General features: G+C 45.8%; 1 protein-coding gene across 1 annotated transcript; it reads right to left on the minus strand.

The window, feature by feature from the left end:
- Positions 1-897: 897 nt before the first annotated feature.
- Positions 898-16,976, minus strand: lonp1 (lon peptidase 1, mitochondrial). The gene is made up of 18 exons (XM_072659998.1): positions 16,493-16,976; positions 15,172-15,260; positions 14,965-15,084; positions 13,529-13,781; positions 13,384-13,445; positions 8,170-8,299; positions 8,007-8,090; positions 7,467-7,687; positions 5,894-6,032; positions 5,443-5,621; positions 5,257-5,344; positions 4,854-4,976; positions 4,648-4,764; positions 4,306-4,446; positions 3,987-4,152; positions 3,224-3,444; positions 2,881-3,045; positions 898-1,388 (listed from the first exon to the last, which is right to left on the minus strand). Exons 1-18 carry the CDS (start codon positions 16,973-16,975, stop codon positions 1,239-1,241), a joined length of 2,931 nt encoding a protein of 976 aa, XP_072516099.1. The 5' UTR covers position 16,976; the 3' UTR covers positions 898-1,238.
- Between the last annotated feature and the right edge of the window lie 941 nt (positions 16,977-17,917).

Raw genomic sequence — 17,917 nt, forward strand, 5'->3', positions numbered from 1 at the left:
AAGTTGATGTATACAAGACACTACACTCAACCTAAAAAGGGTAAGGGTGGGGTTACAGCGAGATGCCCTTTTTTCCCCTCCTACTGTCTGACAGTGTTGAATTAATCATGAATGAACCAATAGAAATGCTCCAATAATTTGGAGTAAATTTAAACCTTTACACTGCTGTCCAATGGGAATGCATTTTCCTTCTAAAGTAAATCTACTGTTTAAAATTCAAGCTGTTTTTTATGGCTGTAATGAAACAAGGGTGTAAACAGGTATTGGCACCCTGGCCCACCCCAGCTCCTTTTAGAAATGACAAGTCTCAGGTATTACAAAGGTCTGAGAAATACAGTAGAGTAGAATACAGTCAATTTGAAGAACTGTACAGCCTTGGTGTAAGAGGAAGAGCACAATACTGTTAGATAAGTTGATGTATATAAGACACTACACTCAGACTAAAAAGAGTAAGGGGGGTTATAGTGAGTAGAGTCATTTCCATTCAATAGATTCAATAAAGAGATACCTTTTTTCCCCCCACAGTTTGAGACTGTATTGAATTCATCATGAATGAACCAATAGAAATGCTCCAATAAATTATCTCCAATAATCCAATAAACCTTTACACTGCTGTCCAATGGGAATGCATTTTCCTTCTAAAGTAAATCTACTGTTTAAAATTCAAGCTGTTTTTTTATGGCTGTAATGAAACAAGGGTGTAAACAGGTATTGGCACCCTGGCCCACCCCAGCTCCTTTCAGAAAGTCTCAGGTATTACAAAGGTCTGAGAAATACAGTAGAGTAGAATACAGTCAATTTGAAGGACTGTACAGCCTTGGTGTAAGAGGAAGAGCACACAGCAGTTAGAAAAGAACATTAAAAAGTACATAAGACACTACACTCAGACTCATCATGAAAATTATGGACAGTATATTATTATTATTATTATTATTTTAAAGATAAGCATGGGTAATCATCAGGAGAGGAATCCACAGACATGCTTTCTTCTCCACCACAACTGAAGTGCTGAATTAAAGGCTGCGTAGCAGCAATATCCTCATCTCAGGATCCTCAGGTAGACAGATGATCTACAGACCTCATCAATGCACAGCTGACAGTGAGGCTCCACCTCAGTATGTGCTGGTAGAAAGGGCCTTGTTCGGCATGTGTGTGTGTGTGTATGTGTGTGTGCCAGCGCTTTCTGCAGAGGTCATCCACGTAAACTGTCGCTGATATATAAAAACGGGCAATGCTCTTCATTGTCCCTGGAAGACGATTTTGTAAATCTCCTGATAATGTTCGACGAAGTGCACCTCCAGGCCTTCAGTGATGTACTCAGCCAGGTCTGAGAAGTCTTTCTTGTTTTCAGCAGGGAGGATGATGCAGTCTACACCAGCTCGCTTTGCCTGTGGGAAGACGAAGACGACGACAACGTCAAGATATGCCTTCCCCTAAATCCTTCCTGTTACAACATATCTGAGCATCTGATGCATGGACTCCACAAGACTTCTAAAGGTGGCCTGCTGTGGTATCTGGCACCAAGACTAATGTTAGCAGCAGATCCTTCAGCAAGTCCTGATGTGTCTGTGGTGCACAGTACAAATACTTCGTTATCTTACTTAAGTAGAAATGTTGGTATCTAAACTTTACTGCAGTAATTATTTATTTTTCAGACTTTTTACTTCTACTTCTCACATTTTCACCCAATTATCTGAACTTTCTCCTCCTTACATTTTAAAAACAGCCTCGTTCCTCCTATAAAAAAAACCCTGCAGATAAATCTCTCCATCCTGAAAGTGAGAGTCTGATCGTGGTTGGATGAGAAGTATAAACAGACACCATTCTGACTCCCTATTGGTTTATAAGAGATCCATCACACCTGCACCCGTCCCGTCACTCTCCAGCGAGCTCACAGCAGACGTCTGTAGTCTAGTATGAAGACTGTGTCCGTGGCAGAGACTCAAGAGAGCTGCAGTGAAACGTCCCGACTGAGCCCCACATTTACACTCCAATAAAGCTTATTGATCACACGTCTCTGAAGTCTGACTTTCTGCAGCTTTACAGAACTTCTAGACAACGACTCCTCATATTTTCCTCCATGAAGCTCATGTTGATGCTCAGTAGAGCACAGAGACGCTCCTTTAATAGAGCTGATATTACTGAAATGCTTCATTTTCAATGGGCAGATCTGCAGCTGAAACAGGAGCCTAGTGCAGCCCAACATTTTTAACATCAACATTTTAATAGATCATTCTCCTCATTATGACTTTTAGAGAAATGGGGTTTTGGGGAGGGGGGGGGGGGGGGGGGTAGTGCACTATAGACCCCTGTGGCGCGGCCTAAGCTTTCGGCCTTTGTTTTCCTTCCATTACTTTAACTTTTCTACTTGGAGTCGTTCTGAAACCAGTACTTTTACACTTTTACTGGAGTAAAAAGCTTCAGTTGATACTTCAGCTTCTATAGAAGTCTTTTAAAACCTAGTATCTCCACTCACTTCTACCTGAGGAATGAATGGGAAAACTTTTGACACCTTTGATAAATGGACCAATAGAAATGCTCCAAAATGACTTTGAAGATTTTTTCCCCTCAAAATCTACATGATTGTGTGACGGTTATGAAATATAAAACCTAATAATAGGTACAAATTATATTACAACAACAGGATTTATAAGGAAATCTATGAATATAAATAAAGCAATGTATAATATGTAGGCTACCTATGACAATGAAAAAAACTGGAATCAATGTTTTCTATCTGGTTGCACAATAAGGATATGGATATACAAATAATATGATGATTAAAAATTTAATTAAGACATTTTAGATGCATCTTAAATGATAAAGAAAGCCTCAGACGATTCTGAAAGTACTAGTCAGCAGTGTCCCTGTGAAACTCACCGCAATGGTCTTTTCCTTGATGCCTCCAACAGGCAGAATTTTCCCGGTCAGGGACACTTCTCCAGTCATGGCCACGTTCTGACGGACTGGTGTGTTTGTGGCCAAAGACAGCAGAGCGGTCACTATGGTACAGCCTGCACTTGGTCCGTCTTTAGGAGTGGCACCCTAAACATGACCAGAACATTCATATGAAAAAGAAGCCTGACAGTAAATGTTCACATTCAACACATCCATCATTATGACACTATTAATTATTCCAATATTTAAACAAACAAAAACAGCAATAGAAATATGACACCTTCTTTTAATAAGCAATAATTCTCTCCTCGTTTAGAGTTCTCACCTCCGGCACATGTAGGTGTAGGTGGGAACCCACGAGGAAGTCGTTTTCCGGCTGCTGGGTCATGAGGAACGAGCGTGCGAATGTGTAGGCGATCTTTGCACTCTCCTTCATCACGTCTCCCAGCTGCCCTGTAACCTCGAGCGAGCCTTCGGGGGGTCCGTCTTTCACCTTGGAGGTCCTCGGCCGCCTCAGGGACGTCTCGATAAACAGCGTGGAGCCACCTGAGGGGGTAGGACAGGACACAGAGGTCTTCTATACAGTATGTCCAAATATTTGTGGACACCCCTTCTAATTAATTTTCCAATCATTTAGCTGTGGAAGTCTGGAATGATGGCGGTGCTCCATCCAATACTTATGGGATGAGTTGGGGATAAGATAAGGTGGGGATCACCCAACACTCTTGCCCTCAGTGACACTCATGATGCTGAATGCAATCAAATTTTTACAGCAATGCTCCTCCAAAATCTAGGAGAAAGCCTCTTTTGGCCGTTTTACTTTTTAATACTCTTAATTTCAAAGGGAACAATGAATGAGTAGGTGTCCCAATACTTTTGTCAATTTAAATGTGCCTTAGTTTGTTGAGAGACAGATGATGAATAAGGCCCAACGAAAGCCGGGCTCCGTGTCTAGGGTCAGCCAAGCTACAGCGCCCAGGAGCAGAGAGGCCCTTGGCTGACCTGGGTATCGAACCCACAACCCTGTGACCAATAACACCGCACCTCGAACTACTGAGCCACCACTGCCCCTTCTTATATTATCTTACCCATCGCCGTCCATGCCAGGCCCATGACCACGCCTGGAGGAGTGACATCGTACATCCGGTCCACGGTGAAGAGGGGTTTTCCAACATAGTCTTGGAGATTTTCAGCCGTTACGCTGACTGTGATCTCCTCGCCGTTAACGATGCGGAATGCTGCTTTCCGGAATACCTGCAAGCATCCAGGAATATGACCACAGTGAGAGCAGAACAGTGAGAAGCTCAAAGGTGATTCTGAAGAAATGCAAGCCAAAGCTGTCTATGAACAACCTCAACAGATAAGAATATTATTACAGTGTCAGTATTAATAATAACGCGCTCTTACCTTCTCCACCTGCTTCTGCAGGTTCCTGACTCCACTCTCCCTGCAGTACTGGCGGATGAGGACGTTCAGAGCCTCGGAGGAGATGCTAGTCTTCTGCTCATCTAAACCACAAAGGACTCGCAACTGAGGCACCAGATATCTCTACGGGTCCAAAAACAAGGAACATTAACATTAACACTGTTAATTAACATTAACAAAAAAAGCCTAATTCATCACACAGGGCTGTATAAATGTATTCTATATACATTAATTTATTCTGTATGAAAAGTTCTGAACTATTCATTAATAATAATGAATAATTCTGAAGAATAATAATAGATAGGCTATTAGTAAATAGGCTACCTCCGCAATGGCCAGTTTCTCCTGAGCTACGTAGCCGGACACGTTGATCATTTCCATTCGATCACGTAAAGGCTCTGGAATGGTGTCGAGAACATTGGCAGTACAAATGAACAGGACCTGCACAGAGAGCACAAACACTACAGCATTAGGCCGACAGCCCTCTCATAATAAGCGTAAGAGAAGCTTGCGCAGATGAACTCACATACCTTAGAAAGGTCCACAGGCACATCTAAGTAATGGTCGAGGAAATTTGCATTCTGCTCCGGGTCCAGAAGCTCCAGGAGTGCTGAGGATGGGTCGCCTTGGTAACCCCTGCCTATCTTGTCCACCTGTTCAATGTGCAAAAACATGAATAATTGAATAAACTGATACATTTATTAATAAGAACAGTGACCGATTCCAACGTCGGCCTTCAAAACAGTTAAAAAGCCCATCATCCACAACACGGGTGGGCAATTCTCCTCCTGGGGGTCCGGATTCCTGCATTTTCCTGCTCAAGCGCACCTCATTCAACTCACTTGTTAATTGCCAGGTCAGGGAAATCAGCTAACGGTGCTGCACTCCACGCCCCCCCCATTGCCCACCCCTGACATATGACATAGGACATACCTCATCAATGAGAACCAGTGGGTTCTCAGTCTTGGTCTTCTTCAAGCACTGGATAATTTTCCCAGGCATAGCTCCAACATACGTCCTCCTACAACGGTCAAAACCCCAGTTTAGGACGTCACGTCATTCACCGAACAAAGCACAATCACTGCTTGATTGAACATCATGGAATTACACAAAGCCCACCTGTGGCCCTTTATTTCCGCCACGTCCGTCATGCCGCCCACGCTGAAGCGGAAGTATTCTCGATTGAGTGCTCTGGCAATGGAGCGGGCGATGCTGGTCTTTCCCACACCGGGTGGCCCGTAGAAACACAGGATCTTCCCCTGTGTGCTGCCTCTCAGCTGGCTAACTGCTATAAACTCCTGCAGGACGAAAGGAGACGCGTTACTGTGAATAACTGCAGGGCCGTGATTGGGCTGCAGGCTCAGGCTGAGAGTGTTTGAGTGGTTTGAGCATGATGGCCTATTTGAACTCCGGGTTGGTGAAGCTCTCCCCACTTTCCGAGAAGGACATCCCACTTGAAAGGGGGCGCTCCAGACAAAATTTTCTACTTGGAACTTAGAAAATCCCACATCCCAGTTTAAACAGAATGCAGCATTAGACCAAGAGGCATATTAAAGGACGGTCAACTTACAAGAATCCTCTTCTTCACGTCGTCCATTCCATAATGATCCTCCTCCAGGACTTCTTTGGCTCTAGACAGTTCCAGGTTCTCCACACTGTTGGTGCCCCAGGGCATGGAGGTCAGCCAGTCCAAGTAATTCCTTGTGACACTGAGAGGAGGAGGCACATTTACATACATTACATTACACATAAGAAGACTAGTACTGTTCCAGGGCAGTGCTGTACAAGTAAGTTGCCACTGTCATGTAAAAGCCTTGTATCTCCAAAACAGCAACTTTACAGAAGGAAAAAAAGTCATAACTGAATTTAATGCCAAAACAAATTAATAAAAAACCCCCAAAAAACAACCAGATTTATATACTGTGAAAAAAGAAGATACAAGGTTTTTGTGAGACAACAATTATAGGGCGTCGATGCTCACTGCTATCTTACACCCCGGCAACAGTCTATTTTCAAGCCTCTTTTAAATAGCACAACACTGCTTGTGAATATATCTACGCTGATAGGTGCGGTGGTCTCGAAATGAGGGGTGTTCAGGTCAATTTCTGGAGTATTGTTGCGTATCTCTGCAACGGAAAACACAGGAGGAGCTCCACTGACTGAAAACCTAGACAGATGTCAACAGTCAGACGTTCGTTGCTATCTTGGCAGTGAATTGTCCACACAGACGCGTGCAGCCCGACGCTCGTACACCCCCCTACGCTTTACACCACTAAAAATGGCAATCCCAGTCCCAGTCAAAAGTCAGTCTGACCGCACCTGGCTCTTAAAGGGAACGGCAAGAGACACGCTGATTGTTTATTACTGCACGTTACGCCCAAAACAAACACACCCATGATTAATTAAGAGACTCAGTACATGACTTACTGACACGCCCTAAATCAAGCTGCACAGTGCACGATTGACGGCTCACCTAAAGATCGCTAAAATAAAAGGTAAAGGTGCACGTATTTGTCACTGTACAGCGAAATGTGTCCTCCGCATTTAACCCATCTGGTGGTGAACACACACTCACACACACACACATGTGTTAGGGGCAGTGAGTAAACACACACACCACAACTCCAGTGCCCGGGGAGCAGAGAGGGTAAAGGGCCTTGCTCAAGGGCCCAACAGTGGCAGCTTGCCGAGCCCGGGAATCGAACCCACAACCCTGTTATCGATAACCGCTGAGCCTATAATTATAGGGCCCTATAATTGAAATCCTACCGTTATAACAGGAATGTAAAATGTAAGGATGCACCGAACATTGGGCAACCAAAAATCTTCAACTAATAATGGCAAGAAAAATTTAAAAGACCAAATAAAGAGAAGTTCAGATACTGATGTGAGCACAACCCCACAACCCAATGCAGTGGGGATCTTCAAACCTTGACACTTAGCATTGGGCATGGTGACCATTGACTGATAGGTCACCTCATTCAACTGGCAGAGACTGAAGCTCAGTTTAATAGCAACTGGACGTCTGTTTCAGCAATGAGGGCAATTTTTTAAAAATCGCCAAATTCATCCAAAGGAGTGTTTGGAAACGTTTGGGCGTACTTGATGTCGTGGTTTTCTAGAGGCGTAGTGAAGCGACTTACTTGAACTCTGAGGAGTGATTGTCCAGAAGACTCAGTTTGTTAAGCTCCTCATTAATGACCTCCATAATGTGCTCAGGCACTGTGCGGTCTTTCAGCCTTTCTCTGAACTTCTCCTCAATGGCATCCTTGTCCTCCTTCTCCAGCCCCAGCTCCTTCTTAATGATCTTCAGCTGCTCCTGCAGGAGGTACTTCCTGTGGGTTTGCTTGATCTTCTCCTCCACCTAGAGAGCAGAGGGCAGAGACAGTGGAGATACGTGCTCATCATTGTGACAGAATGCAAAGCAGGTCTCTTAGGACACTGTGTTGCCAAATACAAGGATGGTTCTGTACAGCTGGGCTGAAACTCTAATCTAATCAAATCCATCTAATGAAGTTCCTCAAGAGCATCTGAATATCAGAGCCAACTGGGCTAGATTCCAGCTGATTCAGTGGAGCCGATCCCAGCAGTAAGGTCCGGCCAACCCGCTGTACGAGATAATCCGACCTAATGCGGCTTCCCCAAAGCCGTGATCTTGTGACTGAGCGGCGAGGTGTAATTACCTCTCTTCCAAGGCGCTGCTGCAGTTTACTCAGCTCGTACTCTTTCTTCAGCAGCGACAGGGCCTTGTACAGTCGTTTGGGGATCTGCAAAAGCAACACACCTGTCAAATATCTTAGCCGGGCTGATGGGATGTTTTACCTATGCTGTGGTTTAAAGTCTTACATTGGTTTCCTCTAAAACATCCTGCAACTCATGTGACTCTGCACCGGTTAGTGCGGCCCCCATGTCACTCAAGTAGATGGGGTTGTCCACCACTCTCTGTCCAGCCTGCATCATCTGCAGAACGGATTCCCTGTAAAACACACAAACACACACACACACACACACACACACACAACACACACACACACACACACACACACACACAATATGTAAGTTAATGTTCAATGTTCAAATGGTCCAAAACTGCTTAAAGCAGCCAAATGTGTCAGGCTCCTGCAGATGGCGCTGCACAATGAAGATCGAGCTATAGATATCTGTGGGGTGTGTGACAGGACCCATAGATTGGGAAGAGGAGGTACAGTGCAGTGAGGGTCTCGTTGTTGTGTGGAAAATGGGTGGCAACGCAAAGACAGTTACTGATTGGCTAAAAGGAGTGATTCTGAGCATTTGGGCGTGGCCAAAGACCACATGTAGACTGTAGGGATTTCTGCCACTGCTGGTAGACCTGTATGACCGTAAGCTTCCACACACCTGCAGATTCAGCTCCTTCCTTCACACTATGGTCTTTGGCCACTCCCAAATTAAGTCACTCTTTTCAGCCAATCATTAACTGCATCTGCTTTCAGACCCATTTTCCATACATCCACGAGACCCTCACTGCACTGTGCCTCGTCCTCTCAATCTATAAACCCAATCACACACCCCACAGGTATTTATAGCCTGATAATCCTTGTGCAGCACCATCTGCAGGAGCCTGAAGTCACTACCACCTTCAAGATGCAAGGTGACTAATATTTTGTCTGGGGAGACAAAGACAAGATATTAAGACCTCAAATGACTTTATGAAGATCGGTGTGAACCCTGGTTATGGTTTCCTTGCTAAACTAAAATTAAAATACAATGACAGACCCAGTTCCAGACCGGCAGTGCTGTGTTTTCTATGGCTAGATAACACAAAGGGTGTACACATTTATACAAACAGTAACATTTTTAGTAATAATAACAACAACAACAACAACTAACTGTATATCCAAAAAGTGCATTTCCAGAACTGTTTAGAGGTTTTAGGCACATAAGTACATCATTTAACAGCATTTCTCTCAGCCGTAACCATGAGTTTTTACTGTAGAAGCTCCAGATCTCATCAGAACAGATAAAGCAGGTGAACATAAATCCAGTAAAAAGGAGAAACAAGAGCTTCTCATTCTGAAGAAAGAAAGTAGTGAGATCTTGTCGGTGAGCTAGTCTGAAGAACAGAGCTCGGTTCCTCCAGGTTTCTCCTGGACGCCCCCCAGTCCAGCCAGCACAGCGTGGAGGATGTGTTCAACTCCATCATCATCAGCAGCAGCAGCAGCAGCTCACCTGATTTACCATCATTAAGCCCTGATTTACCACCAAACCAGGTGTTGATCTGAGAAGAACTCTAAATAATACTAGACTCCATGAGAGAGGAGAACTTTGGAGATGTTCTAATGAGGAACACAGTGATGGAAAAATCATGACTTTTAGTATTGGTGTTAGTATTTATATTAATATTAGTGTTTTACTGAGCAAATTAACACTTATAGTCCATTTTGTTTTCATTCAGATTTCCACATGTAATTTCTACCTTACACAGTACTGTATGTGGTAGGCATATGTGACTCAACAGTAAATTAGTGTAGGTACAAGACAGATATGCCAGCTGACAACTCTGTGTAATGCCTTAATAATACATAATACACAAATATTACACAGGATTTCTTTTGTTGTTGTTTTTTTGTATTTTTTTTATATAGACTTGTAGATTACAGATAATCTACATTCAAAAGGCAGGACTTCACTATAACCAGCAGTCTCTTAATGAGCTGATGAACATGCTTGTCCACGGAGCTCCACAAAGCAAGGGACAGGGTTTCTGGGTCCATGTAAAGCTGCTCCTCTCCACCGAAGATGTCGTCCAAAAAGAGCATGGCCTCATTCTGGATCAGGGACAAGTATGTTTTAGCTTTGGGCCTTGGGCTCTCTGTGTTGGCTGGAGAAAAGGAGCGAATGACATCCATCAAGAGATCAAGAAACCCACCACATCTAGGAAATTAAAGTGGTGAATCCCTACTTGTGCCAGCTCTGTGCAGATAGCCTCTCGATTGGAAGCATCTTGAGCAAACGCTATCAGCTGGTTGTATGCCTGCGTAAATACTGAAGGCTGCCTGGCATTTCCAATGGCAAGTCCATGAAGAATGCTCCGGCCCGCCCTGCTGATAAACGCCAAATGCTGCCTGTTAGGACGAGAGTGAATGCCTGGCGCAAGGCTAAAAGCTTAAGAGGAAGGTTAGAAATGTTCTTTCTGGCAAGGTACGTGTATAAGGTGGGCACCTGCTGAGCCTCAGGAGGGACAGTAGGAAGTCCAGCTGCTTCAGGAGCACTCTGGATGGGGCAAGCTGGGGTCGGCTGAGGCTCGGTTGGAGAGGCGGACACTAGCGAAGCTGGGGCAGATGTAATATCTTCTGCCTTCTTAGCAGAACTTTGGTCAGAAGTGGGGTGTGGTAGAGGCTGAAGTGCTGGCTGAGGTGGAGAAGGCATCAGTGGTGGAGACTGAGGGGTTGATGAAGGTCGGTCAGTGGAGACGTAATATCGTCAGTCTCCTCAGGAGAACTCTGGCTGGCACAAGCTGGCAGACGTTCAGGTGCTGGCTGAGGTGGAGCAATTGCCGTTGGTGGGATAGTGGGACGTGATGTGGGTCGGTTCTGTGGAGAGGTAGTATCTACTACTGCCTCAGGAGGACTCTGGCTGGAGCAAACCGAGATTGGCTGAGGCTCGGTTGGTGGCTGAGGGGAAGGCGGTGCCACTGGTGAAGCCTGGAGATGTGATCCGGGAAGGTTCTGTGGAGATGTAGTATCTCCTACTGCCTCAGGAGGACTCTGACTGGAGCAAACTGCTAGAAACTCAGGTGCTGGCTGAGGTGGAGCAAATGCTGTTGGTGTAGTGGGACGTGATCCGGGAAGGTTCTGTGGAGAAAGAGTATCTCCTACTGCCTCAGGAGCACTCTGGCTAGCACACACTGGGATTGGCTGAGGCTCGGTTGGTGGCTGAGGAAAAGGTGGGGCCACTGGTGGAGCCTGGGGAAGTGATGTGGGTCGGTTCTGTGGAGACGTAGTATCTCCTACTGCCTCAGGAGGACTCTGGCTGGCACAAACTGGAATAAGCTGAGGTGAAGGAGGATCTGGTGAAGCCGGGAGAGATGTGATATCTTCAGCTTCCCCTGGAGCACTGTGACTGCAGGAAGGTCTGGGTGGTGAAGCTGGCTTTGGCAGACTCTGGAGAGGTGCCTGAGATTCTGCCTCCTCTCTGGTCCTCTGCTGCCGATTCCTCCACCTGTAAAAATAATAGGTGCTTCCTGCGTCGACGGCAACTCCTGCCACGCACAGCAGGCCACGCCACGTCATCTCTGCGGGAATAGTTCAGCGGAGGGAGAACCTCTGCATCTGTGCAGATAGCTGAAGCAGAGCACAGGAGAACACAGCTGGAGTGCAGAGTGATCGGTAAACGACTGAAGACCAGCGCTCCTTCTCTTTACTTCATAACCCGGACGGAACGTTCTGGGGTTCCGCTTCCAGAGCATCACAATGGACCTCCAGTACTCCAAAGAAAACCTGTTTACCCTTGAAGGACCCATTCTCCAGAGCCACACATTGACTAATTATTATTATTAATAATAATAATAATAATAATAATAATAATACTGTTGTTGGTATAATATTAATAACTTATTATTGATCATTTATATACTCGTTAAAACAATATTTTGTACATAAACAAACATGGATGAGAATTTAATGGTAATGTAATAAATGGTTTTATTTATTTATTTATTTATATATATATATATATATATATATATATATATATATATATATATATATATATTTATTTATTTTTTTTATGGTAGTTATTGTCAGCCCCTCGGTATCACGCCCTCCCTCAGGGCGATTCCGAGCCGCCGCCCACACGTTCATGTGTTTGGTTCAGTGAGTTGATTCATGTTCATTTGTGTTCATGTGTGTTCGGTTCACATTCTGTTGTGTTGATCAAGGTTGATCAAGAGTTTCACCTGGGACTGGGGGATATTTAAGGAGCCTCGACAGCGCCATTCGAGGCCGAGAATTGTATCGTTTGGGACCTTGAGGTTTCCCGAGAGTTTTCCCGTACTGTTAGAGGTGTGCTGAGGCCAGTTTCTGCTCGGTGTTCTCATTCAGAAGCAGGTCCCCCTGCGATCCACGTGTTCTGCGAGGTGAGGCGAGGCTCGCTCACTGTCCGGATTCTCCAGCTACCCACGTCCCAGCTAGGCAACCCTCACTCACAGCTGCATGGTGTGGTTCCAGGTTTGGTCAGCCTAGCCGTTTTTGCTCAGTAGCTGGTCCCCCAGCTCTTCCCCCTTAGTCATTATAGCGCCGTTTGAGTGCAGGTTACGTTAATCCCTGTTTAGCCCAGGCTCTGCCTGTAGGATTCCTTTCTGGACCCCTTTTGGTTTTCCCCCTAGCGCCAGCCGCTTGCGCCAGCTCAACAAGTTGCTGCACCGCTTACCTAATTTTACCCTTTTCTATATCCTTGGTTTTTGTTAATTAATTTTTTAATTAATCTGTTTGCTTTAAAACCATCTCTGCGAGTGTTCCTCCCATCTTGGTCTGGCCTAGCACTCCATGACAGTTATAAATATAATTTTTTTTAATGGTAATGTAAAACAAATGGTTTTGATGCTATTGTAAATCACTGTGCAGAACTGCTGGTAGAGAGTGTGTTCAATGTGATGCTCGCTCAACCACCGCAGAATCACCTTTGTGCTATGATGCTTTGGGGAAACCCAGCCCACATCAGTAAGCTCTCACTACTGTCCTTTTAAAGGAGCAGTATGCGAGAATTGGTTTCAGTATGGAGAATTTTTCTTTTGCTCCTGGGCTCCCCCTACAGTTGGGAAGTATAATCACTTATACCCCACTGCTGTAAATACAAATCATGCTTTGCACGTCCCCTCATGGACTGCTACATGCATGCATTTCTGGACAAGCTACAGTATATTCACGCTAATAAGATGCAGTTCCGGCCTGGGATTGCAAAGACCTATACCCCCAGTTGCAGTTAGCGGAGCATCGACATGGTTCTGAAGCTGCCATTTGTTGCTTTAAATAAGTAATAATACTGTTATAATGCACTCAAAATCAGTGATATTAAAATTACCTGTAGAGAGGATTCAAGGAAATGATGTCACGGATAGTTTTGACGATCTCTGCCGTTAGAGCCTAAAGGAACACACAAGGCTGGTTAAAGCAAATCTAATCAACAAGAACAACAAATACAGTAAACACAGTGCAGGTGGCAGTACCTTGACCTCCTCTGTGACCTGGAACTCCTCGTGTATGACATTGTCTACCTCCACCATGAGCACCTCGTTGGGCAGAGGCATGGCCTCCACCACAAACTCAGTGTCCTGAACCCTCTCCACCATCGCATTGGCCAGAGAGGCAGAGTGCTTAGGGGTCCGCTTTGACTTTCGGCGGGGCATCTTCGACTCCTCCTCCGGCTCAAGAGGCTCGTCGGCTTCGGCATCGACGTCCAGCAGCTTAGTGATCCGAATTCTAGACAAGGGGGAGGGCAAATTTTTTTCATAAAAAGATTTCCATGACTCTGATATCTTTACTGCAGATCAGCTGTGATATGTAATATTTCACTGACTTTTAATATGCATACAGAGGCAATCAAGACAGTATTTGTTTATTATTAGTGTATGTAGTTTAATTGTAATAAATGTCAGCCAATTACAGACCCAGCTTACTCCAATCATGCAGCCTTAAATGTAAAATAATGGTATATAATGGTACAGTCAATGGTATATATAATGGTATATATAACGGTACATTAAATATTACATTTACAATAAAATCCTTGTAGAAAAAAATACTTCACGAAGCTTGTTTAAGGTGGTAGTAGCTTCAGGCTCCTGCAGATGGCGCTGCACAATAATCAAGCAATAAATACCTGAAAGGAGTGGCTGCATTTGGGGCGTGGCCAAAGACCACAGTGTGAAGGCAGGAGCTGAATCTGCAGGTGTGTGGAAGCAGACGGTCATACAGGTCTACCAGCAGTGGCAGAAATCCCTACAGTCTACAGGAGACTCTCCTCATTTCTGAGCAGCAGTGAGTGAAGGCCTCTTGCGAGCCGCTCTGCTCCAGATGTTGATGGTCTGCAGTTCGCTGTGGAGTGATGTTTCAGAGGTTGGTGATGAAGAACCTGCGCTGACCTCTAGAAGTGAAGCGGTTTTCCTTCACAAGCCCTGAAACACGCCGGAGGTCCCTGTCCGTCAGCTTCGTCTTCCGGCCAGAATTCTGAGGAGAGTCTCCTGTAGACTGTAGGGATTTCTGCCACTGCTGGTAGACCAGTATGACCGTCTGCTTCCACACACCTGCAGATTCAGCTCCTTCCTTCACAGATATCTATAGCTCGATCTTCACTGTGCAGCGCCATCTGCTGGAGCCTAAAGTTACTACCACCTCAAACATGCAAGGTGAATAATTTTGTGTCCGGGAAGCTTCTATTATAATATACATTTATTAAATCAAACATTATTTGAGATAAAACACTAGTTTCTTGTTTCTGGGGTCAGAAGCCAGCCCTCATTTGTGCTCTTCTCCAGTCAGCCCTCGGCTCAGGTGTGCAGACGTTCTTCAGACATGGTCCGTGAAGCTCTTGTCTGAGAAAGTGTGGAACTGACTGAGGCTCTGAACCAGAGCTGTGATGGTGACGAGGACAACCTGTTACTACCTTCTGTGTCCCATTACGATCATGCGGAGTTTGTCGCCGAGGTCCTGCATCTCGTGGATCTGAACAAAAGTCCCCGTGTTGTAGACAGCGTCCAAACTCGCCACAACGTCCGACTCATCACTGACACAAGGCAGAAAAAGGACAAAGTGGTCAAACGGTCATTCAAGTAGCGTCCAAATAAGACCAATCTTTCTCTCAGATCCTTACGTATCATCCTTCTTGAGGAAGACGCCAGCGTACGGCTGAGCAAGGCGTACTTTTCTCCTCAGCAGGTCCATCAGCTGCTTGTTCTTCACCTGGAGAGACATAAGAGAGAGTACATAACTGGTTAAAAGGGGGTCATTCTAATTTCCTCACTTTACAAGGATGCAACAGGGTGGAGTATCAACAGACTTTCAAAAAAACAGCACCAGGATGAGGGTGGGTTTTTAGCATTACCCCACTTTCAGAGTGGGGGTTCGGTGTGTCTTTACAGTGGTGGTGATGGGAAGCAGGGGTTGCCATGTCAACACTAAATATAGCCATAATGATGATGGGATGGGAAAAAAATACAAGGTATTTAACTGCAAGCTTCAAACCCCTGACTCTGGCCTAGACACCCAAGACTGGACCAGCCAGCCCCTCCACCAGTACTTGATGGCGATGGTCAAAAGCCGATCTGCACCGAGAGCCCTTCCAGCTTCAAGTACGGCTCGGCTCGACCCGCCATCCTTTAAGATCCACGGAAGACGAGCGTCCAGACTTTTTACTGTCCTGCACCGAAGTGGTGGAACGAGCTTCCCCTGGGTGTCCGAACAGCAGAGTCCAACGCTCACTGTCCTCAAACCCAGACTGAAGACCCTCCTCTTCTGAGAGGACTAGACAAAGCAACTAAGCGAAATCCCCTCTCTTTTTACTCATTGTGCTCCAACAAAGATTTGGGGGGGGGGGGGGGGGGGGGGGGGGGGGGCTCATTAGTTAGACAGTGTTTGGGGCTAGGAGACGATTGTAGAGCCATTGTAAGCCATTCTGCTGTAGAGAATACCTTCATTCAGACTGTACTAGCACCTCCCACATACGTCTGCTGACCAGAACTGTCCACATCTGGAGATGATGTGCTTATGACCTTATGTCAAAAGTTTGTGGACACCTACACATTACATCTCACTCTATGCGTAGCGTATTTTCCTAGTTTCTTTCTGTATTAATAGGGTTTGTGCTCCAGTTTTCTACAGTAACCACCTTCACGCTAGACGCTGGAACAGCAATGTGAGGAGAGTTTGACTGCACTCAGCCACATGGGAGCAGCAGTGTTGGGAAATTAGTTCTGATTAGTTCCCAAATCCCAAATCTACTGGAAGGAGCTCCGATCATCACTTAAAGAACCCCAAAGCCAAAACAGGAGGACCGGACACCCCTCTAGGCCACACTTTACAATATTTGACCTATTGACCTTAAGGGCATTACACAAGCTGGTATAGCTGTCAGTCAGAAAGGGTGTCTGTATACTTTTGGACATGCACTGCAGGTCTGAATGGTGGTTGCTCACCTCGATGATCTTTATAAAACGTGGGAAAACCGGGTTCCTGGTGACTGCAATCAGCGGGACGTTGGGGAACACCTCGGGCACCATCATGGGTGTCAGAGCAGTCATCTGAGGAGCTCCGTATCCGCCTCCCTCCCCATCCCCGCCGGCATCCTCCGCGCCAGCCCCGCTGCTCTCAGCTCCATCGTCTCCAGACAGCCCGCCGGGGCCGCTGCCCCTGTTCCCCATCACGAAGCCCCTGCGGTCGGAGCGGACCAACCACCCGGGTCCTGAAGCGTCCCTCCCGAGGGGCAGAACACCAGAGACCCTGCTCCATGTCTTCACCCCCGCCGTACCGAAACTGTACGCATATGGTCGGATTGGGCTGCGGGCACTCTGGCTGGGTGCCTGGCCTCGGAGCAGCCCTCGGACTTCAGCGCTGAAGGTGTGAGTGCGGCTCCGGAGCGCCTGTCTGTACGGAGCCCACAGTCGCATGTACGCCGCCATGTTTATCTGGAGGCTTCTACGAGCAGCGACGGTTGATTGCGTCAGCTTGTTTACACACACCCCCCAAAACGGGTAAACTAATATTTTTTTTATTGTTGTATTTTTTCCCTTTTTATTTAACAAAATCGTTTCATATCGCACAGATTTTATATAAAATAAAATTAAGATAAATTTATATATTTTCATTCATATTTCATTATCGCCGGCACTGTGGCCGCGCTCCAATAAACGCATGCATGCTTGTCCTTGAACGTTTAACCCGCCCGTACTCCAAAACCAAGCCTAAATACTCCTGCTAAATTAGTATTTGTGTAAAATAGGGAATTACTGCTTCAGTATTTGGACTTCAGCTCAACTAGAAAAGTCACTGTGGACACTTTTAACAAGCCTGGCTCATGTTTTTGAGCTTCTTAGTTCATGACCCCTAGGTCATATCAAGTGAACCTCACACACTCCTGTGTCCTTCTTCTAAAGCAAACCCCAAAACTGTTACATAACAATCTTAATTCACACCTCCAATATTTATACATACCCAACCCACTAGCAGAGGCCTTTTGAGGCTACACCCAACAGCTACTTTGGGAGAATAAGTAGCTCTGTCCCAGTTCAGGGGTTGCACCCTTCGGAGGCTACAAATGCGACTAGGCTGTCTCATTTAGAAGGTCCCTTTGTGTGAGGGTGGGTTATGTGTCCTTCTTTTCAATGGCAACGAAGGATCCTTTGTGTCTATGCACCCTTTGTATACTGCAGCGTTCAAAGGGTACAGCCCCTGAATTGGGACAAGACCACATATTCACCATTAGAGTTGGACACTGTTGGTCTTTAAACCATCTGTAAAGTAGACACACACACACACACACACACACACACACACTAGTGATCAAACACACTCAATGACAGTAAGCATACATGCCCCGAGCGGTGGGCAGCCCCACCCTCCGT

Source organism: Salminus brasiliensis, chromosome 17 (assembly GCF_030463535.1).
Source record: "Salminus brasiliensis chromosome 17, fSalBra1.hap2, whole genome shotgun sequence".
In the NCBI taxonomy this organism is placed as follows: domain Eukaryota; kingdom Metazoa; phylum Chordata; class Actinopteri; order Characiformes; family Bryconidae; genus Salminus; species Salminus brasiliensis.